Raw genomic sequence first — 25,616 nt, 5'->3', positions numbered from 1 at the left:
CATCTTTATGGGTTATTTTATTACGTCACTAACCTTTGTTCTATTGTCATGGAACCTAGAGCAGGTGTTTCTAATCGTGATGGAGAGTCACTGTGTTCAGAATTTATTTTCCAAATACAGCATACCAGTATAATTGTTATGGGTAGGCTCTGTTTATCCCAGCCTGTTTTCCCCTTCCCCTTCTCCTTGTGTGTGTTGTCTGTGTTTGTCTCCACCTGCTGGGCAAGGATCGCGCTCACAGAGGATCCTGGCCAAGGGGCGTGGCCACTATCTCCTGCTCAGTTTCCAGCCAGCTGTAGCACATTCCCAGTAATCAACCAGCAAATATCAACCTGGGCCATTCACCTATTCGGCGACAGTTCGTTACAACATTACCCGTGGTAACATGGCTCTGCAAACCCTCGGACATCCCGCTCCTAGTCCCTACGCATTCTAGCCAAACTTTATTTCAGTGTGCCCTTACTAACCTGTATCTCCTCCATCCAGATCCTGCTCTGACATTGCTGCCTGCTCACCTGCTGCCCGCTCACCTTGCCATCCAGCTTCCATCGCTGCCTACTCACACCTACCCAGGAAGGCATTCCGGAGGCATCCGAAAAAGATGCCCAAGCCACCTCAGCTGACCCCTTTCGATGTGGAGGAGCAGCGGCTCTACTCTGAGCTCCTCCCGGGTGAACGAGCTTGCATCTCTAAGGGATCGTCCAGCCACCCTGCGGAGAAAGCTCATTTCGGCCGCCTGTATCCGGGATCTTGTCCTTTCTGTCATGACCCAAAGCTCATGACCATAGGTGAGAGTAGGAACGTAGATTGACCGGTAAATCGAGAGCTTCGCCTTGCAGCTCAGCTCTTTCTTCACCACGACAGACCGATACATCGACCGCATTACTGCAGAAGCTGCACCGATCCGTCTGTCAATCTCCCGTTCCATCCTTCCCTCACTCATGAACAAGGCCCCTTGATACTTAAATTCCTCCACTTGAGGTAGGCACTCTCCACCAATCTGAAGTGGGCAAGCCACCATTTTCCGACTGAGGACCATGGCCTCGGATTTGGAGGTACTGATTCTCATCCCCACCGCTTCACACTCGGATGCAAACCGTCCCAGTGCATGCTGAAGTTCCTGGTTTGAAGGGGCCAACATGACAACATCATCCGCAAAGAGCAGAGACGAAATCGTGAAGTCCCCAAACCTGACACCCTCTGGCCCCTGGCTGCGCCTAGAAATTCTGTCCATAAAAATTATTAACAGAACCGGCGACAAAGGGCAGCCCTGCCGGAGCCAACATGGACTGGGAACAAGTCTGACTTACTGCCGGCAATGCGGACCAAGCTCCTGCTTCGGTCGTACAGGGACCTGACAGCCCTTAGCAAAGGACCCAGGACGTCCGGTGTCCACCACCGGGTTCGGGGATTGCCGCCTCGACAGGCACCGGAGACCTTACGGCCACAGCTCCGAGCGGCCACTTCAAAAAAGGTGGTGGAGAACATGGTCCACTCGGACTCAATATCTCCAGCCTCCCTCGGGATCCAGTCGAAGCTCTGCCGGAGGTGGGAGTTAAAGATCTCTCTGACAGGAGACTCGGCCAGACGTTCCCAGCAGACCCTTACAGTACGCTTGGGCCTGCCGAGTCTGTCCAGCTTCGTCCCCCCGCCATCGGATCCAACTCACCACCAGGTGGTGATCAGTTGACAGCTCCGCCCCTCTCTTCACCCAAGTGTCCAAGACATACGGCTGCAGGTCAGATGAAACGACAACAAAGTCGATCATCGACCTGCGGCCTAGGGTGTCCTGGTGCCATGTGCACTGATAGACACCCTTATGCTTGAACATGGTGTTCGTTATGGACAAACTGTGACTAACATAATTAAATCATGTTTGAAGAAACTGTACTTGAACAAGACTTCTTCTGGCTGAGCCTGGTGAACATTTTAAGAGTATAAGTTGTAATAATTAATAAAAGCATGTGGGCTGTGTCCAGAGTCTATAAAACCTAATCCAGATCAGAAGCATGACCAGATGGACATGGACAGGGCCGGGGTGGTGGTCAGCAGAGTGGCAGCTGGAATCATCAGGTATCATCTTGATCTGCAACACAACCAGAAGGACTTTGGACAGGGGCAGCAACGAGTCTTTAGAGCCTGGTACTCAGGAGGTTTGGGCCAAGACCTCATGTCCTCCGAAGTATAAACAGGGCAAGGGACAAGGATCATTTAGAGAGTGCATTCCTTAGATTTACAAGGATTTGCAGTGGAGAAGGAGAACTAACCATACTCCTCAGGCACAATTTTATAGCAGCGTAAAACCTTGGGGCTAAGACGGGGGGTCCAGTGACACTGTGGCCCTATCTCGAGGAAGCCCCGAACAGGGCCCAACAGACAGGAAGTCAATCTACCCACATTGTCAAGCATCAACCAAAGGGACACCCACCAACCGCAACCACCCTAAAATTATACAAAACAGTTACACAAAAGGATAAAAGACATTTACCCTTTAGTGGTGCTCCACTGACTCTGCGGGTACATTAGGCCTATAATTCTGTTTCTCCACTTGACTGGGACTACATCGACAGAGTTGGCCAGGGCTGTGGCTTTTTGAAAACATGCACTGAATCCTTGCTTACATCTCTGTTTGGTTATCACTTCACATACATTTCTTGCCTCCTCATATGCTGTGATGTTCAAGTTAGTAGCCTGCAATTGTTTGGTGAGGGGCTGCATGTAACATAGGACATGGTTGGTCGTCACAGCAGTAATGATAGTCTTGAATGAATCCATACTATGTCAGAGATGCCCCATCTGGGCATCTTTCCAGGCACCTGTGGCTGAGAAGAACACAGCAATCCAATCAATGATGGACAAGGTGTTCCTCACTAAAAGAATGTCAGAACAGCCATGCAACACAACCAAATTAAGAGCATGGCTCCTACAGTGGGTGTAACGCTGTCCTGGGGCAGATCCTGGACTCGCTTTTACACCCCACTCACCTTTCCACTCATTGTAGAGGCCCCATCATAGCCCTGACCTCTAAGGAAGGTTGCATGAAGACACCACTTTGCGAGCTGCCTGGGAATGGCTTCAGTTATTGTTGCTGCATCTTGTTTTTGTAAAATCCTCTCTTATCTCAGTTTTCTTGCTCCTCACATATTGACTCTGTTCAATAACACTCATGTCCATGGACTCATCAGCTAATACAGTAAAGTAATTGGGTCTCTCTGACTTCTGCACAGCATTATTGTTACTCCTTCTGAATTTGGGGGGAGAGGTACATTCCATTTTGGGGCGCTATCTGAAGATGTTGCTGTAGGGCACAATCTAATTCTGATTTCCAACTGTTAGCTTCTGTCCACTTTTGATCCATGAACAGAGTCTTTAAAAAAACAAGCCAGGGGAGAATCTTTCTTTAATGAGCATGAGTCCAAAATGTTGATCTTCCATAATTGTTACATGTTCTGCCAATGATTACAAAGTTAACACAGTCGTTTATGCCAGGACACATAGGAGGCAGTCAGTGTTCATAGCCAACCATTACACAGACTATTATAAGAAAGACTATTTATCCTACAAAATACCCTTGTATGGCATATTCCAACCTATGACCCAAGGGCCTATTCAGAGAGTCCTATGACAGTCACATACAGGGTTCCTAGCAGGAGCTATGGACAGGGTGTGTGGGACCCATCAGCAATGGGGCATCAGATTTCCTACCTAGTGTCCTTTGTACAGAGATAGTTAGTACTCTCATACATGCTTAATTCAGTAGCTTTTCATGCCCAATATTTATCACAACTAATAAAATGCTTGAAGTTCCCATTCTCACCTCTTTCTCCCTCCCAGCTCCCCCGAAATGTCACATTTCACTGGCCAAGACACACTATTATGTCAATGGTAGATAATATTTTTGGCTAATAACTGAACCAGTGTTCTTTTTACTTCCTTGGAATACAAACAGGTAGTTCTCTGCCTGTTCAGTGGCTATTTGATGCCCCAATGTCAAGCTTTGCCATGGGATAATACCTCTATTTCCACCAATAGCATTGTTCCAATCTGTGAAGCCCTTTGTAATGAAGCTAAAGTTGGAACCCTAAACCTTCTTATTATGGTACCAAGAGGAAGCATGTATCTTTTCATGAAGGTGTTATAACCCATCTGTAATGTGTTACTGAAAGATTTTTGTTGTACAATTTTTGAGGACTTTCTTCACCATAAATTTACAGCATGTTTTTAGAGGTGGCACATTCAGTCGTTATTATTTATAAGCCCTTGAGTGTTGCTTGCTTGCGATTTTCCATGGCTGTTCAAGACAGAACCATACAGCTCTACATCTATGAACCCGAGTCAGAACCAGCATGTGTAGATAGTTTTCAATCGGAACAAGTTGATCAGTACAGAGCCCTGCATGTCTGCGAATGGTAAGTTCAGCTTTGACCTGTCAGTTAGCTAATAATCACAAAACATGCTTGAAAAGTAAAATAGGAAGTGTAGCAGTTCATCGGTCAGGTGGAGCTTAGGACCCAGCAGCAGCCCAACCTGGTGTGTGAGTACCAGGCAATCAGACTCAGTCATGTCACGGTTAGAAGGACACAGGCACAGAGGATTTTGAAAAGGCAAAAGGTAATTTAATAAGAAAGAAAACAAAAGGGCACAAAGTGCAAGAACAGGCAACAGTAACAGCAAACAACAATGACCAAAAAGAAACACTGGGGCAGGAGGAACTTAAATAGGGAAATAGCGAGGGCACAAACAAGGCACAGTTGGAAACAATAAGGACAAGAACAGGCTGTGTGTAAGAACAAAAATCCAAACATAATGGGCCACGTTCACAAAACAAAACCAAACAGAACAAAACCTCACCAATCATGGGTAATTGTGATCGAGTCTGATTGCCCCGATCATGGGGGTTTCCAAAAAGGCCCAAAGGACAGTTGTGAAGTGTATTAAGAAATGTCTGTTGAGATTGAGTGGAAGTGTATTTGACGATGAGGAATCTCCAACAGACCATTGGTGATGTTAATCAGGGGTACTGCATAACATTTACTTCTCTAAAGAACTGAAATACCAGGTGTGGGCCATCAGCCCCACCTTCCTGAGCAAACTGGATTGAAACTAGATTCCTGTATGTAAATGTATCTGTAGTGTTTGGATTTCCCCTGTTCCCCATAAAGGACTGAATAGTCTGATATGCTTTATTCTACTGCACACGTTATGGATCAAACTTTACAAGAACATTGTAGAAATGTTTGTCCATGTTGCATGTCAGACAACAAGAGGTGGTTTCTCCCCGTCCATTCAATGTTTTTGCATTGATTAAGTGGGACAGTTCCTGTCCTTTGTGTTCAATGTTTTTGCCAAGGTAAAGTAATGCTAATTAATATTTGGGGGAGTGTTTTAAATGTGTCTGACTTTTACATAAATTGCACCTCCTGACACGTGTTGTAGCCGAATATTTACCCAAATACAAGTAACTATGTTCTGTATTGTAACTGTATTAATGGACTGGAATAAATTGTATTACTTCAAAATAGATTATGAAGGCATTTCTAATTCATCTTCATATTCAAGTTCTTACGGCTATTGATAATTCCACACCTAAATAACCAACCAGCAGTCTTGGTACGCCCAGGAACATATGCCATTGACTTGTCATCACTGAGTCCTGGGTTTCCAAAGTTTCTGTGTATCCCCAGGAATGCGTGCCATTTTATTGTGCTGTTCATGTTAAATGATCTACAAGCTTATGGGCACATATAATAACTGATAAAGACACACACATACGTAAGTTGAAAAGACCAGACTGGACATCCTAGAGTTCTGGGTCTCTGAAACGTCTGGGTAGTCCCAGGAACACATGCCATTGGGGGCAACCCTGAGTTCTGGGTCTCTGTGTAGGCCCAGGAATACATACCATTCTTGGCATACCTCAGTTCTGGGTTTCTGACCAGTTTGGATGGACTCAAAAATATATATAATTTTAATGTTAGGTTTTGCCTTACATTTCTTTGGTGGTACATTGGGAGTGCAGCTACAATTATACTGACGATGCTTGTCCTGTAAACACCATACCAGCTGTTGGCCAAATGCAACAAGTTAAGTGAGGAACAAAAGGGTTAAAATTAAGAGACCACTGCAAATTGAATGCTTCTGTTCCTCACTCAAAACATTCCTTTTCAACTTTTTTGGAAAGGAAAGAAAAAGGTGCAGTGGTCTCTTAACTTTTATCCGGAGCTGTATATGGGCAGAGTAAAATGCCAGCACCAATTGCAAATACATAGTTGTCACGACTCCTGCTTGTTGAGTGTGCATTTTCGTCTTTGTTTGTATGGCTACCTGGCACATCTGATGGGTATACTATGATAGTTACTTTTGTAACTCCAGTTCTATGAGTGGAGCATCGCCCATATGGGCTTTGCTCTTATTGATTTACCCCTCTGCCAATAGGCAGGCACCGAAAATTTGCTAATTACACCTCTCATGGCCACCTACCCCATGGCTAAATCAGAGAGGCGCACACCCTGCTCAGTCTCCCGACATACTTTTCTTCACGAGAAAAGCATTCTGAAACCGGCCAGGGCATGTTCGACTCCCTATTGGTTATGGTCGTAACCATGGAGATAGAGGCTCCAGCAGGATGCGTGGACAAGTACAACAGACCTGACTCCCCCGTGGAGCAAGAGGGAAAACACCCCCTCGCCAAACGAAACTCTGCCTAGGCTCACACACATGCTGGTCGACATGGCGACCACGGAATCACAGGGGGAACCACGGACTCACAGAGTTGTAGACATCCGCCCCTAGTCGGGGACAAAGGGTAGGATGACCGCTCACCAAACCTATCCGGGCATGCAACAGTCGTCTGCAATGAAGGACACCTCTTGAACGGAGGGACTTTCCGGTTTCCTTCATTCTACCGGTGGGCAGGGGGAGGAGGAGGAGACAGCCTCGGGAGGCGAAGTTCCATTTCGCTGCGCTGGTCGAGTTGCATCCGTCTCCGACGCGGCCAAAGACTTGGCATGGTGTTGCGGGGGACGCCGGGGCATCCGACTCCCAGGTCTCCAGGGACCCGAAGCCTTGGAACAGTGGAAGCAGAGGAAGCAGCCAGGCCCAGCCGGATACTCTCCTCTTTGTCCTTCTTTTGGCATTCAAGGGCCTCCGTGACCGTTGTGCCAAAAAGCGTGACCTCTTCCAAGGGCACGTTGTGGAAGGGCACCTTCTCAGGCTCCTTTAGGGAGGTAAGCGCTAGCGACAGGTGCCTAACCTGCACCACAGATGTGGCCATCACCCGTCCGGCCAAGAGAGAGTTGGCCTGTGTGAGTTGGAGGATGGCGGCCGAAGCCCTTGCCACTTCACTCAGTCATCCCGACCAAGGCAGCTGCTAGTAGGCCCACGCTAGTAGGCGGCTAGTAGGCCGCCAGCGACTGCACCAACAGAGAATACTGCTTCACGGACAGGAGGGCCGGGCACTTGTCACTCCACGTGCAGAATCCCAGGACCAGGGAAGTAGCCTTCCCCTTCACCGTAATGAAAGTGAGGTGGGACATGACCGTGCCCCGGGTCATGAAGGGGGCCCCCCAAGCCTCCTCTGCGTACGTACACAGAGAAGGGTCTTCTGGCTCTGCAATCGGCGTCGGGCAGCGCAAACGCATCCAACGTGTGGCCTCAAAGAGGTAATCCCCCTCCTCCGGCATGGGCATCGGAATGCACAGGCGCCCAGCGGTAGCAAAGATGGCAGCAAAGAAATCCTCCTTCACCGCCAGGGGGTTGACACTCCTGTCCTTCGGGGGGGGGGGGGGGCTACTCCTCATCCTCCGAGGATGAGGAGTCAGAACAACTCCGCACCTGCTCAGGCGAATGAGGGAGAACAGTCCTGGAGGTGGGCGGAGCTGCGGCCAGGCCGATCACCTCCTCCTCTGACCCCGACTACTCCTTGAAGAGAGAGAGGACGTCAGAGAGAGGGACCTCCTCAGCGAAGAATGCCAGCCGGTTCATCCTCACCTGTAAAGGGAGGACGGTGCAGGCGGTGCACACAGGCTCCCAAAACGCACAGCAAAGCCACAGGGCAGGTGGCCACGAGGGGTGTAATTTGCATATTTACATTTTCAGTGCCTGTCTATTGGCAGAGATGTAAACCAATAGGACTGAAGCCCCTATGGGCAAAGCTTCACAAAATAAAACCGACGTCACCAAGTTACTCCAGAAATTACCTCGGTGAGCCAGTTACATCGCTTCGTAGTATACCCCTGGTCGGTGTTCGTCCAAGTTGTGTTCTGTTCCGGGTGCCTGGGTAACGAGTTGAGGGTGGGACGTTGCCTCTCTGGGCTGAAGTGGCTCCCACCTGATAGTCATCAGTAATCACGCACCTGTTCCTGATCCACAATCTCCCACCATATTTAGGAGGCGACCTGACATCCATTCCCTGCCGGATCGTTAAGTCCCTACTTTATGTCTGAACTTTACTCGCCTGTTATAGTACGTCTTGGGTTTTTTTGTAATTCGACTAAGACTTGTCTGGCCAGTCTGTAATCCTGTTTTTCTTTTCTGACTAGACCTACCTCCATCACACACCTGTTACCGTCCTGGATCTGGGAACCATTGTGAAGCCATCAGACACGCCACCATCAACAAGCACAAGGGGATCGGCTTGGGGTCCTGCCTTCCTACCCACCTTCAACCAACCACTTCCCTATTCCCTGTATTTTGGTCAATAAACCCTCCTAACCGTCTTTCTATGTCCAGTCTGCTTTTGTGTTCACGCAGGAACCCTGACAGTAGTGCCCCTTGATTTATTTTTGCATATAGTCACTCTTTCCACTCTCCCAAACATATCCTACAATACATTCTTTCTGTATGAGGCAATATGTATTTCATATACAGCCATTTGCATTGTGGCCAATGGTATGGGTGAAGTTAAATGCCTGCAACATTTTTAAATATACAGTGCCCTTTAATTTTTTTTTTATATAATCACTCTATAGAGTCTCCTGAACATTCCTACAATACATTCATGAAATCAGTTTTGAAGTAATTCGTCGGCCTCCTTTATTTTGAAATGTTCCTAATTTTCGTGACCGGAAGTGTTTTTTAAACAAGCTGCTGATCTGTCTCATATTTGTAGTGATCTTCTACCCTTTTAATGCTCATCTATAAAAATTGGTCTGAAATTGACAGTAACGTCGACCAACTAAGCTAACTATTAGTAATATTTCTATAAGTAAAACAAAACAATGTATTTGTTACTGCACTGCTAACTTGCAACTGACAATGACTAGCATAGAAAGAGGACGGGAGTTTCAACACAACAGCAAGGATCTCGGAATGATATCGCTGGGCAACGTTAGTTAAGGTTAGAAATTACGTGGAGAAGTTTACTTTAGGGAATTGTAGTCTTACATTAGGTATGCTATGTTGCTGCTATAATAACGGTAATTTGCTACACTGAACTCAGTATAAATCACGCCCATTGAAATATGTACACCCACAGCGTCTGCGTTTATAAACAAGGCAGAAATAGGCTTTGCGAAAGTGAATCTGAAACCGTACGATTTTGGGTCATCACTAGCACGAGTGAAGCAGTCAAAACAACAATTAACACAGATTTTAAGGTAGTATGTTACAGAATTCTTCGTTTTTAGTGTATTAACCAATTGAAACATTCCTTTTTTATATTCCAGAGAAAAGTCTGTATAATCAAACTAAGTTAAATACCTTTTTCTGAGTAATTGTTATTGACCAAAAGACAATAATCCAATATTAAAATGTAATGATCCTTATTGTTTAAGGGCTGGTTTATCAGGCAGTACAATTACAGTATGAGCTGAGCAAGGAAGTTTTAGACCGGGGGCCTGTTGCACAAAAGTAGAATGAAGAAATCCAGGATAACTGAAAAAGCGCAGCTTGACTTAGCGTGATCCGCTCATCGCGGCTTAATCGGTTGCACGTTTGCCGAGCCAGGATGAGAAGGTGAAGCTATGTCAAGCCAGGTGTAGAAAGTCGGGATAAGTGCACGTCCACGTCGTTCTTAAATAGACCACGGTATCGATCACAGATTTACTGATTCAGAGATGGAGAAGATGCGTGCGGCATATTTTTCACCCGAGGAGCAGCAACTAATTATGGAAAGTTATGAGGAGGTAAAGCATATAATATGCAGAAAGGGAAATACGCCGGCTGTTATTGAACTGAGAGAAAAAGCATGGCAGACAATAGCGGACCGACTGAATGCGGAAGGATTTAAAAATATCTACTTTCTAGAAAAGTTGGACACTGTTTTAATTGCTTTTAATATGCTTGTTTTATGTGTCGGTTTCAGTGCTGTATCTCGTTGTGTGCTAAATGTGCTGGTTGTACTGTAGGTAGCCTTACATGTAAAGCACAATATAAAACTCTCATGCGAGAATGTTTTACAACCATGTGCACAAATTTCTAGAAGCTATGTCTAAGTCTAAATATCTTCCTACAATTAATGTACACTACACTATGCAAAGTTATTAGTTCAGTGAGGTGAGAAGAAAATTGAGGTTATGAAACCAAAGTAAGCTACTATAATATCGAATAAAACATTAGGCATAATTTAGGAGTAACACAAACAATCCTTTATTGGAGAAGGACAAGACAATGAAATCACTCATCTGAAATAATGAATGTATTGGTCTCTGACCAGCCTGCCATTAATGTCATCTGGGAATATAGCTGCATTGTCCCACTCAATCTCCGGTGCCACTGCTGGACCCCTTTCCTTTCTCAGACAGGCAATATTGTGTTGGACCGTGCAGGCTACAGTAATGTCACAGGCCCTGTCTGGGGTGACCCTCAGGTGGTGGAGACACTGAAATTGTGACTTGAGAAGGCCAAATGCCATCTCAATTCAGGCCCTTGTTCTTGCATGGGCAAGATTGTATCCTTGCTGTGCTGCTGTCTGAGGGTCTGCAAGGGGAGTGAGAAGGTATGTCTCACAGGCATAACCCTTGTCTCCCAGCAGAACGCCAGATAATTCACCTGAGAATACAAAATGTAATCATTACAACTACACAAGTAAAACCTTTGACGCAATTGTGTTTATCAGTGAAATGTGTGTGGCCTACCTTGTGATAGTCGCTGGGAAATGGTACTGGACCTAAAAACTCGGGAGTCATGGACGGACCCAGGCCACTTTGCCTCCACATTGGTAATGATGCAGGCAGCATCACAGATCATCTGAAACAATGCAATGTTTCCTATTCAGTATACATGTCATGCACAGAATACATTTGGGCTAGTTGACAGTAACTAAATAATTTTTACCTGAACATTGATACTGTGGAAAGATTTTATGTTGATATCATCTCCCTCGTGGGCCCCTGAGGGGCGTTTAATGCGGATCTGTGTGCAGTCCAGCGCACCAATGACATTAGGGAAAGCTGTAACACAAAATAGTCTGAGTATATCCTGTGACTGTTGTAATGTAACACATTTTTGTAATCTGTAATTCATGTTACCTGCAATCTTGTAGAAATCTCTTTGATGAAGCACATTCTTCTGTGGCCAGCGAAGGTAATAAAGATGTGTGCCAAGGATTTCAGTGCCAAACACACTTCTGACACAACGGCAAATAGTGCCTTTATTTAGAATTTCGGCATGTCCCACGGCATATAAAAACATGCCGCTTCTAAAAAATTGCAGTGCCACACAATAACGGATTCCATCTCCAGTAAATCCATACCTCTCATGCAGGTACTCGTCGGGAAAAGCTAAAGGGTCTGATCTGTCCCGAAACACCCTCTCACGTTTGAAAGCACGTCTAAATATCAGCGCTTCTTCATCCAAAACGTCATTCAGAAATGGGCATGCCATGGTGCAGGGAGAAACACAGGTGAATGGGACTTCATATATTGCCCTCATCACTGACTTAACTGAAATCCCTGTTGCAAATTCATCAACCATTTCAAACCATCTAAACTGCAATAGTAGGATTTAAATCAAACTCATCACAGCAATAGTGACAAGTAATGCGTTTTAATAACAATAAAGCAGAACACATTCAGAAGACAATGGAACGACTGTTAAAGACGTTTATTTCGGATCAGAGCGGCAGCTGATTTAACACAAGACTCCAGGATTAATCTTAGCCTGGCTGTTAGCCTGCTCTGGAGCAGGCTAGCTGCAAAGAATAAATCTCCATGGTTACTTGGCTGGGTTTAATTCAGCCTGCTTTTGTGCAACCAAGTCAAAGCTAAATTAATCCAGGATAACTTGGATATCCCAACTTGGATATCCCAACTTAATCCCTTATCCTGGTTTTGTGCAACAGGCCCCTGGTCTGTTCAAGAGCGCAACATCAGATCAAACAGAATGTATTGGGGAGTCTCAGGTACGATGGGATGCTCTGTGTAGGACAGACTCTTCCGCTCTGTTCGACATTCGCACTGGCTCCATCGAAATAATGTTCCGAGCATAGATGGGACATATAGTTCTATCTGCCGTGTCAGTAGCTCCGCCATCTTACCTGGGACTAGTGATGGCCATTAGAGGCTTCATTACAGTTCTTGTAGCAGCAGGATAACATGCTAGCAGCACAAACTCAGATTTTCTTTTTCAAACTATAGGCCACCATTGAAATATACACAATTGTGCTCATACGTTTGCATACTCTGGCAGATTGTAAAATGTTTGCATTGATTTTGAAAATATGACTGATCATGCAAAAACTGGCTCTTATTTAAGGATAGTGATCATATGAAGCCATTTATTATCACATAGTTGTTTGGATCCTTTTTAAATCACAATAGCCGTGTTTCCACCGCAGGAACAATACCCAGGATCTAGGAACTTTTCCAGGAACTTGCCGCGTTTCCACCAAAAGAACCAGTGGCCGTTTTCCAATCCGCATTTTTGTCCGTACTTGTGTTCTTCTAACTCGTTTGACATCATCTTTCATGACCCAAGTATGGTTCCAATCCAAAGAACGTAAGTTAACAACGCCTAAAATGCCCTGATGTGTACTTGATCTGCCTCTTTTATCGAGGATGCATGGGTTGGTGACTTGTTCAGCGAGAACGCATCTGATATCCCAGAAGTCATTTCAAGATGTCAGGAGAGAAGGAAAAACTCCACAACTGTAATACGTTTTAACTTTTCTTATTTCAGGTAAACGGTACCTGTAAATCAGCATTAGAATTTTTTTTTTACGAGAAATGGGCATTGTAGTCACTGAAATATTTTATTTAAGAAACATCTAATTTATAAATTTGCTCAAACTTTTCTAATCAGTTAGCTAACATTATTCAGTGGAGTGGAGAGGCTAGTTAACGTTAGCTAGTAAAGTAATCACAGTGTACCGGTAGAGAGGGACAGCTTTTTTAGAATTGCAGTTGATTTTCACTTAAAAAAAAAAGACATATACAAATGTCATCTTTCATTGCCCAAGTATGGTTCCAATCCAAAGAACGCAAGTTACCAACAACGCCTAAAATGCCCTGATGTGTACTTGATCCGCCTCTTTTATCGAGGGTGCATAGGTAGTACCTAACAGGAGACAACATACTCTGCCACCTAGACTATTTGCATTGCATTGTGGGATTGTTGACGTGCTGTACGCTGCCTGCTGTTACCTACTTGCCAAACTTTTTAGAAAAAACTGCATCAGTGCCACCAAGAAGAAACGATAGTTTAGTTAGCCCCCCGGTACAGCTCCTGCAGCCGGGCAAGAACTTTCTCTTGGTCACTGGGAAGAAATGCCGTCGACCAGTTAAACCTGAATCGTTGCTAAATCCAACTAAGACTTTCAACAGGTTTTCCCCACTGGAGTCGGAGTCAAGGCCCGAGCCGTCTTCGGAGGGGAATGATCAGCAGGCATGTTCTACCGGTGGCCTTGAAAAACTAAAAACTTTAGTCATCAGCGATTCCATTACACGCAGTATTAGACTAAAGAATCAGCCGGTGATCGTACATTGTTTACAGGGGGGCAGAGCCACCGACAAATCTGGGGCTGGTGCTAGCGAAGTCTAAAACTAGCAAGTATAGAGAGTACAGAGATATTGTTATTCACGTTGGCACCAACGACGTTAGGATGAAACAGTCAGAGGTTACGAAGCAGAACATAGCAACAGCGTGTAAACTTGCTAGAAAGATGTGTCGGCATTGAGTAATTGTCTCTGGCCCCCTCCCAGCTAGGGGTAGTGACGAGCTCTACAGCAGACTTGCGCAACTCAATCGCTGGCTGAAAACTGAGTTCTGCCCGTCGCAGGAAGTAGAGTTTGTTGATAACTGGCTCTCTTTTTGGGACTATCCCAGAAATAGGACCAGGCCTGATCTGCTGAGGAGCGACGGACTCCATCCTAACTGGAGTGGTGCTCTTCTTTTATCTAGGAACATTGACAGGAGTCTTTGACAGGAGCATTGCAAAAATTAGAAACTTTCTATCAAAAACTGATGCAGAAAAATTTATCCATGCTTTTGTTACTTCTAGACTAGATTACTGCAATGCTAATCTTACTGGTTACCCAGAAAAATTAATAAATAAACTTCAATTAGTGCTGCACACGGCTGCTAAAATCCTAACTAAAACAAAATAAATTGAACACATTACTCCTGTCCTAGCGTCCTTACACTGGCTGCCTGTTAGGGTTAGGGCTAATTTTAAGGTTTTACTGTTAACCTATAAATCAATACATGGACTTGCTCCTACTTACCTTGCTGAAGTGATCCAGCCATACATACCTACACGTAACCTACGATTGCAAGATGCAGGCCTTTTAATTGTACCTAGAATTTCTAAACAAATAGCTGGAGGCAGGGCGTTTTCTCCACTACTGTGGAATGATCTGCCAATTAAGGTTAGAAATGCAAACTCAGTGCAAACTTTCAAGTATCTACTAAAAACTAATCCCTACAGCACGGTTTATAATTAGGTGTAGCCTGGCCCAGGGGCGGGAAGGTGACCAGTAGGCTTGATACTGTCCACCCTTGCTGTCTTGCCAGGTGGGCTCTCGTCGCCACTGGGATGCCCTCCCTCCAATGCCTTTCGGGGGAAGAGTCATTGGATTTTTGTCTCTCTGTTGCACACTTGTGCAATTGGGCTGTACTCTGCTGGCAATACTCTGCCCTCATTAAGGGTGGTTGCGGTTGGTTGGTGTCCCTTTGGTTGATGCCTGGCAATGTGGGTGGATTGATTTCGTGCCTGTTGGGCCCTGTCCGGGGCCTCCCCCGGGTAGGGCCACAGTGTCGCCGGGTCCCCCCCGTCTCAGTTCCAAGGTCTTACGCTGCTATACTATTGTGCTGGGGGATTGGGTCAGTTCTCCTTCCCCACTAAGTTCTCCTTCTCCACTACAAATCGTTGTTGGTATGAGGAACGCACTTTCCGACTTTTCCCAGTCTCCTCCAGTTTTAAACTTTAGGAGGACATGAGGTCCTGCTCCACACCTGCGGAGTACCTGGTTTGGGGGGCCCGTTGCTGTCCCTGTCCTTGTCCATCTGGTCATACTTTTGACCTAGTTTAAATTTAAATAGACTCTGGATTTAGCCTAGAGAAATGTATAAATTATTCCAAATGGACTCACCCAGCACAGCCAGAAGAGGACTGGTCACCCCTCTGAGCCTGGGTCCTCTCTAGGTTTCTTCCTAAAATTCAGCCTTCTTAGGGAGTTTTTCCTAAGCCACTGAAATTCAACACTACTGTTGTTGGCACCTTTGGGTTTAAGGCTGGGTGTCTCTGTAAAGCACTTTGTGACAACTGCTCTTGTAAAAAGGGCTTTATAAATACATTTGATTGATCATATGATTATGGCTATAGTCTCCATACAACCTTCTGCCGCTCATCCTCACATTAATATTTTATTCAGGGACTACTGAGGAGATTACAGCCCTCATAGTCAATGAGTCAAATAGTCAATGTGTTTGTTAGCGCTCACGTGGATGCACTGAGCAGGCTAGATACAGAACCATGGGGAGCAGAAAATTATTCTCAAAAGACCTGTGTTACAACATAATATAACTTTTTAACTAAAATGGAAATGAATATAAAAATATGTCCAAAGTAGATCAATGCAGGAACTTCATAAAGATGTTTATAACTGATAATTGAACGCAGACTATAATTAATATAGTTAGTAGTTTACTGATGAAAAAAACAGATGAAAACAAGCATGGAGTCGCAGGCTTTGCCTAAGTAAAAAAGGACTTGTGAACGACTGATTCGGTCAGGTTTATCGTTCAATTGAACGGTTGTTTCGTTCATTTCATCGACTGGCACCGGAGTTCTACCCATCCACGGAAAACGCTGTTAGTTATATGTCGTGGAGCTCCGCCCCCTAGAGGGGCTTTAGCTCCTAGTGGTTTATCCTGGCTGTGTCTGTGGCTTTACTGAAAACTCATTCTGCAAGATGCGACAGCCAATCAGGGCTCGTCTGCCCCTATATAGGACCTTTGAGCCCAGAGAACGCCCTCCCTTTTTATTCAGCAAACGTTTGTTGAGTGTCTACTGATTACTTATTTATTTTGCTTCAGCCTGAGAATTTTTGTCGTCTGCGTTTTTAATTCGACGTCTCACTGTATTATGAAGACATTTTTCGCAGCTGCTTGCCGTTGCGCCGACCTGTCACCGGATCAGGACCCTCACCGTTCGTGTGTTTCCTGCCTAGGACTGGCTCACGCTCGCGATGCTGTCACCGACTCACACGTGTAGAGAGGGCAAACTTCTTCGAACAGGAAGTCGACGTCTCCGCCATGTTGGGTTCCAGCTGCGACGACGCAGGACTCCCCTGACTCAGAAAGACCTTCCCACGTGGGTTGTAGTGGTGGGTCTTGTGCTTCTCCCTCTCCCCGGGGAGAACTGGATGACGACCTCTCTTCTGTGTCTTCTTTCTGCCCACGCCCTCTCCGTGTGGAGTTTGCGGGCATGATTGAGAGAGCAGCGCTACGTATTCAGCTGCCCCTAGCGACGCCAAAGGAACCTTCTGACATGTCCTTCAGCTCCAGGGCAGAACGTGTCAAACCGGTGGACTCCCCTGCGCCTGAGGTCCGTGGTTTTAAAGCCTTCGCCGAGGTTTCCTGGTCCGCTCCATCCTCCTCCTCCAACTGCCGTGGCTCCTGCTCCTCCTCTTGTGTAAACGCCCCCCAACTTCATGCTCTTCCTCCTTCAGAGCGTTATTGGGAGTGGCGGCATCACTGTACCATGTCAGTCTGGCTCAATCGAACAATCAGACTGGGTTATCTGGTTCAGTTTTGCTCAGCTCCACCCCCCTTCTCCGGGATAGTGGAGACGGTGATGTCATCTGCTCTACTGTCAGAGGTTGAGCAAACGAGCGATCTCCAAGGTCCCAGAGGATCTCAAACAGGACGGCTTTTACTCCAGTTACTTCCTGGTTCCCAAGAGAATGGGAGGAGTGAGGGCAATCTTGGATTTGCGCAATCTGAATGGGCATGTAGCCAAACGACCGTTCCGTATGCTCACCACCAGTCACCTGCTAGAAGCCTTTCTGCCGGGAGATTTCTGTTCGAGCATAGACCTCAAGGATGCTTACTTCCATGTCCCGATCTTTCGCAGACACAGGAATTTTTTCCGGTTTGCCTTTCAGGGCAGAGTCTACGAGTATACCCGGTTTGCATACCTTAACGTGGTGGAGGGGTTTGGGTACCCGAGTGACCCTAGGAGCTATGTTGTCTGGGGCTATATGCCCCTGGTAGGGTCTCCCAAGGCAAACAGGTCCTAGGCGACAGGTCAGACTAAGAGCGGTTCAAAACCCCCTTAATGATGAGAACAATCGACTGGCCAAACTGGCAAAACCGAGATTCTGGCAAACCGTCCAGCGCCTCAGGAGAGGGAAACAGTGCCCTACCAACGCTGTTTACAGTGGAAGTGGGCAGCTGTTGACCTCAACTGGGGATGTTGTCAGGCGGTGGAAGGAGTACTTCGAGGATCTCCTCAATCCCGCCGTCACGCCTTCCATTGAGGAGGCAGAGGGCTCAGAGGTGGACTCGTCCATCACCTGGGCTGAAGTCACTGAGGTAGTCAAGAAACTCAAGTGTACCTCAAGTCTCTGGATGTTGTGGGGCTGTCTTGGTTGACACGCCTGTGCAACATCGCGTGGCGGTCGGGGACAGTGCCTCTGGGATGGCAGACCGGGGTGGTGGTCCCTCTTTTTAAGAAGGGGGACCGGAGGGTGTGTTCCAACTATAGGGGGATCACACTTCTCAGCCTCCCCGGGAAAGTCTATGCCAGGGTTCTGGAGAGGAGAATACGGCCGATAGTAGAACCTCGGATTCAGGAGGAACATTGTGGTTTTCGTTCGGGCCTTGGAACACTGGACCAGCTCTATACCCTCTACGGGGGTGCTGGAGGGTTCATGGGAGTTTGCCCAACCAATCCACATGTGTTTTGTGGATTTGGAGAAGGCATTCAACTGTGTCCCTCGCAGTATCCTGTGGAGAGTGCTTCGGGAATATGGGGTCCAGGATCCTTTGCTAAGGGCTGTCAGGTCCCTGTACGACCGAAGCAAGAGCTTGGTCCGCATTGCCGGCAGTAAGTCAGACTTGTTCCCAGTGCATGTTGGACTCCGGCAGAGCTGCCCTTTGTCGCCGGTTCTGTTCGTAATTTTTATGGACAGACTTTCTAGGCGCAGCCAGGGGCCGGAGGGTGTCAGGTTTGGGGACCACACGATTTCGTCTCTGCTTTTTGCGGATGATGTTGTCATGTTGGCCCCTTCAAACCAGGACCTTCAGCATGCACTGGGACGGTTTGCAGCCGAGTGTGATGCAGTGGGGATGAGAATCAGTACCTCCAAATCCGAGGCCATGGTCCTCAATCGGAAAAGGGTGGCTTGCCCACTTCAGGTTGGTGAAGAGTGCCTGCCTCAAGTGGAGGAGTTTAAGTATCTAGGGGTCTTGTTCACGAGTGTGGGAAGGATGGAACGGGAGATTGACAGACGGATCGGTGCAGCTTCTGCAGTAATGCGGTCGATGTATCGGTCTGTCGTGGTGAAGAAAGATTTACCGGTCAATCTACGTTCCTACTCTCACCTATGGTCATGAGCTTTGGGTCATGACCGAAAGGACAAGATCCCAGATACAGGCGGCCGAAATGAGCTTTCTCCGCAGGGTGGCTGGGCGATCCCTTAGAGCACAGGTGTCAAACCGGTTCCACAAAGGGCCGAGTGTCTGCAGGTTTTTGGTTTTTCCTATAAATTGGTTCCTAGTTCATACCTACACAACCAGGTGGGGGTAGAAACTAACCAATCAGTGACCTAATTAACCAATCAAGTACAAGGAGAGAGCAAAAACCTGCAGACACTCGGCCCTCCGTGGAACCGGTTTGACACCTCTGCCTTAGAGAGAGGGTGAGAAGCTCGGTCACCCGGGAGGAGCTCAGAGTAGAACCGCTGCTCCTCCACATCGAGAGGGGTCAGCTGAGGTGGCTTGGGCATCTGTTTCGGATGCCTCCGGAACGCCTTCCTGGGAAGGTGTTCCGGTCCCATCCCACCGGGAGGAGACCCCGGGGAAGACCTAGGACACGCTGGAGGGACTATGTCTCCCGGCTGGCCTGGGAACGCCTCGGTGTCCCCCCGGAAGAGCTGGAGGAAGTGTTTAGGGAGAGGGAAGTCTGGGCATCTCTGCTTAGACTGCTGCCCCCGCGACCCAGCCCCGGATAAGCGGAAGATGATGATGATGATATTCATAAAATTGTGGTCCTTTTCAATGTTGAACAACACAAAATGTACTTTTTGTAAAAAATAATAGCGATGTTCAAAATTTTGAACCAGTTAATATATTCATGAAAACAGTGTCCCAAGTTATAGTATGTGACTGAGTTCAGAACTGTGTGTGTGTGAGAGAGAGAGAAAGAAATTAGCTGGATTTCTGAGGTTGAGACACTGAATATGTGTGTTAAAAAATGATTGCGGTTGAAAAGGAAACATTTCCAAAAGAGTTGATAAGGAAAGTTTTGAGTGAGGAACAGAAGCGTTCAATTTGCAGTGGTCTTTTAATTTTAACCCCTTTGTTTCTCACTCAAAACCTTCCTTTTCGACTATTTTGGAAAGGTTTCTTAATTTCTTCCAGAGCTGTATGTGTGCAGAACCTTCTGGGTCTATAGTCTAGTATAGAAGTAAAGGGCAGGGGAACGCTGGATCAGCAGCCATTTCATATTGGGCCAGCTCTCAACCTATTGTCTGTAGTAATAATCTATGCCTAACATTATAATTGTCGACTGTTTAGTGTTATGCTACACTCAAATGAACATCTTTGAAGTTCTGTAAAATAGCAGGATTGTTTCCTAGTAAGAGGACAATAATATGACTCCTGACTTCACCAAACAGGTTCCAAAATGGAGAACCACTGCGGATTAGTAACTCTACAGAAGGAACCAGGTACTGTTTGAAAGCAGAAATGATTTAACTCGCATGCCTGTGTATTTATTCCCTCAGACAAAAACTCAGATTTATTGTTAAGATTTGTCTAAGTAGATTTTTCTAAACATTACCAAATATGTGAAGTAGATTTTAAATAACTACCTTTGGTGAAATGAGCTGTGAATGAAATGGGGAATTTTATTTATTTATTCATAAATGTTTGTTTTTCACCCTTATCCGTCTGGTGAAGCCTACTTTGTACATTTTGCTGTGGAGAGCAAACATTGTCATATCTAGTCTCTGACCCCAGTTCTCTTTTCCATCTCAGTGCCTCTGAAGGGCATTGCTGTGGATGTGAGTGTGCAGGGGCATGTGGCCACTGTGAGCTCCATTCTGCAGTATGAGAACCAGGAGGAGAGCCCTCTGGAGGCCGTCTTTGTTTTCCCTTTACCAGGAGAGGCTGCTGTCTGTAGGTTCAGCGCCAAGATTGGACAGACTGAGGTGGTGGGTGAAGTTCAGGAGAAACAGAAGGTGAGGGGAAATTACAAGTCAGCATATGCAACTGTTAATATTATCTTTCATTAATAATGTTCTAAAATACACTGCTCAAAAAAAAATAGGGGAACATGTAATCATCACATTATAACACCAAGTCAATTAAACTTAAGGGATATCAATATGCCCATTTAGGAAGCATAAGCGATTGTGAATCAGTGTCACCTGTTTTGGTCCAAATGAAAGTGACAACAGGTGCACTTGTAGAGGCAACAGCAAGACAACCCCCGAAAAGGGAATGGTTTTGCAGGTGGTGGCCACAGACAATTGCTCTCTCCTTATCCTTCCTGACTGATTCTTCTCTAGTTTTGCAGTTTGCTTGTGTCCTTGTCAGAACTTGTAGCATGAGGCGGTACTTACAGCCCATTCAGGTTTCACAGGTAGTCCAACTCCTCCAGAATGGCATATCCATACGTGCAATCGCAAAACTGTTTGCTGTGTCTCCTAGTACAGTCTCAAGAGCATGGAGGAGATACCAAGAGATGGGCCGTAATACAAGGAGGGCTGGACAGGGCCGTAGAAGGGCATCGACCCAGCAGCAGGACTGGTATCTACTCCTTTGTGCGAGGAGGAACAGGAGGAGCACTGCCAGATCCCTACAAAATTACATCCAGCGTGCTACTGGTGTGCATGTTTCTGACCAAACTGTCAGAAACAGACTCCATGAGAGTGGCATGAGGGCCCAAAGTCCTGTATTGGGACCTGTGCTTGGAGCGCAGCACTGTGCAGCTCGATTAGCATTCGCCAGACAACACCAGATTTGACAAGTCCGCCATTGGCGCCCCGTTCTCTTCACAGATGAGAGCAGGTTCATACTGAGCACATGTGACAGACGTGAAAGTGTCTGGAGACAACGTAGTGAACATTATGTAGTCTGCAACATAGTTATTCAAGGGTATTTATTTTTTACTATTTTCCACATTGTAGAATAATAGTGAAGAGATCTAATATTTGAAATAACACATGCAGAATCCTTTGCCTTGACATCTATGCATCTATGCATTCACTCAACCAGCTTCATGAGGTGGTTTTCCAACAGTCTTGAAAGAGTTCCCTCATATACTGAGAACTTTTTACTGCTTTTCCTTCATTCTGCTGTCCAAATCATCCCAAACCACGCCATTGGGCTGAGGTTGGGTGATTGTGGAGGCCAATTCATCTGATGTAGCTCTCCTCCTTGGTCAAAAAGCTGGAGTTGGGTTTTTGTTATGAATGGATGCAGTGAAACAAAGAGGTGGTTGGACCCAACGCGGAGCGCTGGATGTTTTTCAAAATCCAAGAAAACTGAAGGAGTACACGTAATAGTAGGGCAGGGAGAAGGTCAGAACATGGCTGTCGAATAGAGCGGAGTAGAAGTACCAAAAGGCTGATCCAGAAAATGGTGGTCAGAAAAATGCAGGCACAGGTCAGGACACTAGGAAGGTAGTCGGTCAGACTTTCTAGAACAAGGAAACCACAGGCTTAGTAAAGATGCACTCGAGACAAAAAATACCTCACAACAGAAATGAGCCAGAGTCCTGAACTATAGTGAAAACAGAACAAACACGGGTGGATAGAATTCAGAGTCCGTATTCACAAAACATCTTAAGGCTAAAAGTAGCTCCTAACTTGCTGATTTAGGAGTAACTGTTAAACCAGAGAAGAAACCAGGCAAGCCTAGTTCAGCCGGCCCGCAATTGAAAGTGATTCATGTTTTTGCCCGCACTGGATTTGAACCGGGATCGCGCACATTAGACACCACAGAACTGCTGGACCACCTGGTGTAGTTGGCACTATAGATGGGACACATTATTGCACAAATTATTTCACCATCAAAAGATGAACGCACATTTCTTTATGAGCTGCAAGACATGTAAGAGGCTGACAATAGGCTGAACATATATTGACTAGTCACTATATCATTCTTGGTTTCATGTTTAATCAGTGATACTTGGCCCACATTTTAGTTTGAATATCTTTATTTCAATATGGCAACATGACACATGCTTCTACAGTATTGCTATGATGAATCCCGTGACAGAGACCCCTCCACAATCAGCCAATCACTGCGGGCATAGTAAGCAAGCTTATTCGTGGAACATGACATCATCCATAGCAACGGTTCCCCCCACTTTCTCTTAGCTTAAGACCCCATTCCTGTTTACAGTGGAAGTGGGCAGCTGTTGACCTCAACTGGGGATGTTGTCAGGCGGTGGAAGGACGGCGGGATTGAGGATCTCCTCAATCCCGCCGTCACGCCTTCCATTGAGGAAGCAGAGGCAGAGGGCTCAGAGGTGGACTCGTCCATCACCTGGGCTGAAGTCACTGAGGTAGTCAAGAAACTCCTTGGTGGCAAGGCACCGGGGGTGGATGAGATCCGCCCTGAGTACCTCAAGTCTCTGGATGTTGTGGGGCTGTCTTGGTTGACACGCCTCTGCAGCATCGCGTGGCTGTTGGGGACAGTGCCTCTGGGATGGCAGACCGGGGTTGTGGTCCCTCTTTTTAAGAAGGGGGACCGGAGTTGTTCCAACTATAGGGGGATCACACTTCTCAGCCTCCCCGGTAAAGTCTATGCCAAGGTACTGGAGAGGAGAATACGGCCGATAGTAGAACCTCGGATTCGGGAGGAACAGTGTGGTTTTCGTCTGGGCCGTGGAACACTGGACCAGCTCTATACCCTCTACAGGGTGCTGGAGGGTTCATGGGAGTTTGCCCAACCAATCCACATGTGTTTTGTGGATTTGGAGAAGGCATTCGACTGTGTCCCTCGCGGCATCCTGAGGAGGGTGCTTCGGGAGTATGGGGTCCTGGGTCCTTTGTTAAGGGCTGTCAGGTCCCTGTACGACCGAAGCAAGAGCTTGGTTCGCATTGCCGGTGGTGCATGTTGGACTCCGGCAGGGCTGCCCTTTGTCACCGGTTCTGGTCGTAATTTTTATGGACAGAATTTCTAGGTGCAGCCAGGTGCCGGAGGGTGTCAGGTTTGGGGACTTCACGATTTCGTCTCTGCACTTTGCGGATGATGTTGTCGAGTTGGCCCCTTCAAACCAGGACCTTCAGCATGCGCTGGGACGGTTTGCAGTCGAGTGTGAAGCGGTCGGGATGAAAATCAGTACCTTAAAATCCGAGGCCATGGTCCTCAGTCGGAAAAGGGTGGCTTGCCCACTTCAGGTTGGTGGAGAGTTCTTGCCTCAAGTGGATGAGTTTAAGTATCTAGGGGTCTTGTTCACGAGTGTGGGAAGGATGGAATGGGAGATTGACAGACGGATCGGTGCAGCTTCTGCAGTAATGCGGTCCATGTATCAGTCTGTCGTGGTGAAGAAAGAGCTGAGCCGCAAGGCGAAGCTCTCGATTTACCAGTCAATCTACGTTCCTACTCTCACCTATGGTCATGAGCTTTGGGTCATGACCGAAAGGACAAGATCCCGGACACAGGCGGCAGGGTGGCTGGGCGATCCCTTAGAGATAGGGTGAGAAGCTCGGTCACCCGGGAGGAGCTCAGAGTAGAGCCGCTGCTCTTCCACATCGAGAGGGGTCAGCTGAGGTGGCTTGGGCATCTGTTCCGGATGCCTCCTGAACGCCTTCCCGGGAAGGCGTTCCGGGCCCGTCCCACTGGGAGGAGACCCTGGGGAAGACCTAGGACACGCTGGAGGGACTGTCTCCCGGCTGGCCTGGGAACGCCTCAGTGTCCCCCCGGAAGAGCTAGAGGAAGTGTCTAGGCAGAGGGAAGTCTGGGCATCTCTGCTTAGACTGCTGCCCCCACGACCGGGCCCCGGATAAGCAGAAGAAGATGAATGAATGAATAACATGATTCCATACGTGTTAATTCATAGTTTTTATGTCTTCACTACCATTCTATAATTTGAGTTGGCAGAATGCTAGTGGTCCCTGCTTTGTCTCAGGCTGATGATGTGTAACTGTGTTCCTTTCAGGCGCAGGAGCTGTATGATGATGCACTGAGCTCAGGCCAGCAGGCCTTCCTATTGGAGGAAAGTAGTGAGAGCCCAGATGTGTTCAGTCTGAGTGTGGGCAGTCTGCCCCCAGGGGAGAAGGCCTCCATTAGCCTGGACTATGTGACGGAGCTGGCTGTGCAGGCCGATGATGGACTGAGGCTCTGCCTGCCTGCTGTCCTCAACCCCCGCTACAAACCCCAGGGTAAGAACATGGGCACCTGTATAGACACAAGTCAGGTATATGTCATAGGCAGTGGAACAACAGAGCAGCAATTAGTCTGAGAAAGTAGTTTTAAAACAGTCCTGCTCTTGGAGACACAGAGGGGTACCTGATGAAGCACAGGCTTTAGTTCTAGTACAGCTTTAACACACCTGATTGAATTTATCACAGCCTTGGTCATTTTGATTTGTTGAAAGATATGTTAGTACTGGGCTGGAACAAAAACATGTTAATTGGTAGGTCTCTCACTCCTTCTCTCTATCTTCCTTCCTTCCTGCCTCCCTCCCTCACCCCTTCTCTCTCAGGACCAGACAGTGCTGCTGGTACCCAGGTGTCCTCTGTGCCTGCTGGCTCTGTACCATACAGTCTGTCCCTCAGGGCCCACGTAACCTCCCCCCACCCCATCTCTAAAGTAGAGTCCAACTGTCCCTTGGAACCACTCAACTACCTGAACACAGAGAGAACTCAAGCCACGGTACTGTCTCTGTCTGTCTCTCTCTGTTTGTCTGTCTCTGTCTGTCTCTCTGTCTGTCTCTCTGTTTATGTCTGTGTGTCTCTGTCTGTCTGTCTCTGTCTGCCTGTCTCTGTCTGTTCATATGT

The 25,616-nt window shown here is 46.9% G+C and overlaps 1 protein-coding gene across 3 annotated transcripts in view; it reads left to right on the top strand.

The window, feature by feature from the left end:
- The first annotated feature begins 9,286 nt into the window (after window positions 1-9,286).
- Window positions 9,287-25,616, top strand: part of LOC105023576 (von Willebrand factor A domain-containing protein 5A-like) — a 33,818-nt gene continuing 17,488 nt past the window's right edge. For 2 of the 3 annotated variants that reach the window (XM_020050183.3, XM_034291790.1), the window contains exons 1-5: window positions 9,504-9,596; window positions 20,280-20,330; window positions 20,641-20,843; window positions 24,776-24,998; window positions 25,322-25,491. In XM_020050183.3, the coding sequence (XP_019905742.3) occupies window positions 20,288-20,330; window positions 20,641-20,843; window positions 24,776-24,998; window positions 25,322-25,491 (639 nt within the window). In that variant the 5' untranslated portion in view covers window positions 9,504-9,596; window positions 20,280-20,287. Of the gene's footprint in view, window positions 9,338-9,503; window positions 9,597-20,279; window positions 20,331-20,640; window positions 20,844-24,775; window positions 24,999-25,321; window positions 25,492-25,616 lie in introns of those variants that run through there. The other variant, XM_034291791.1, reaches the window with a different exon arrangement.

This window comes from Esox lucius, chromosome 1 (genome assembly GCF_011004845.1).
Source record: "Esox lucius isolate fEsoLuc1 chromosome 1, fEsoLuc1.pri, whole genome shotgun sequence".
Classification (NCBI taxonomy): domain Eukaryota; kingdom Metazoa; phylum Chordata; class Actinopteri; order Esociformes; family Esocidae; genus Esox; species Esox lucius.
Note: the sequence above shows the minus strand (reverse complement) of the source record. Positions and strands in the feature narration are given on the sequence as shown.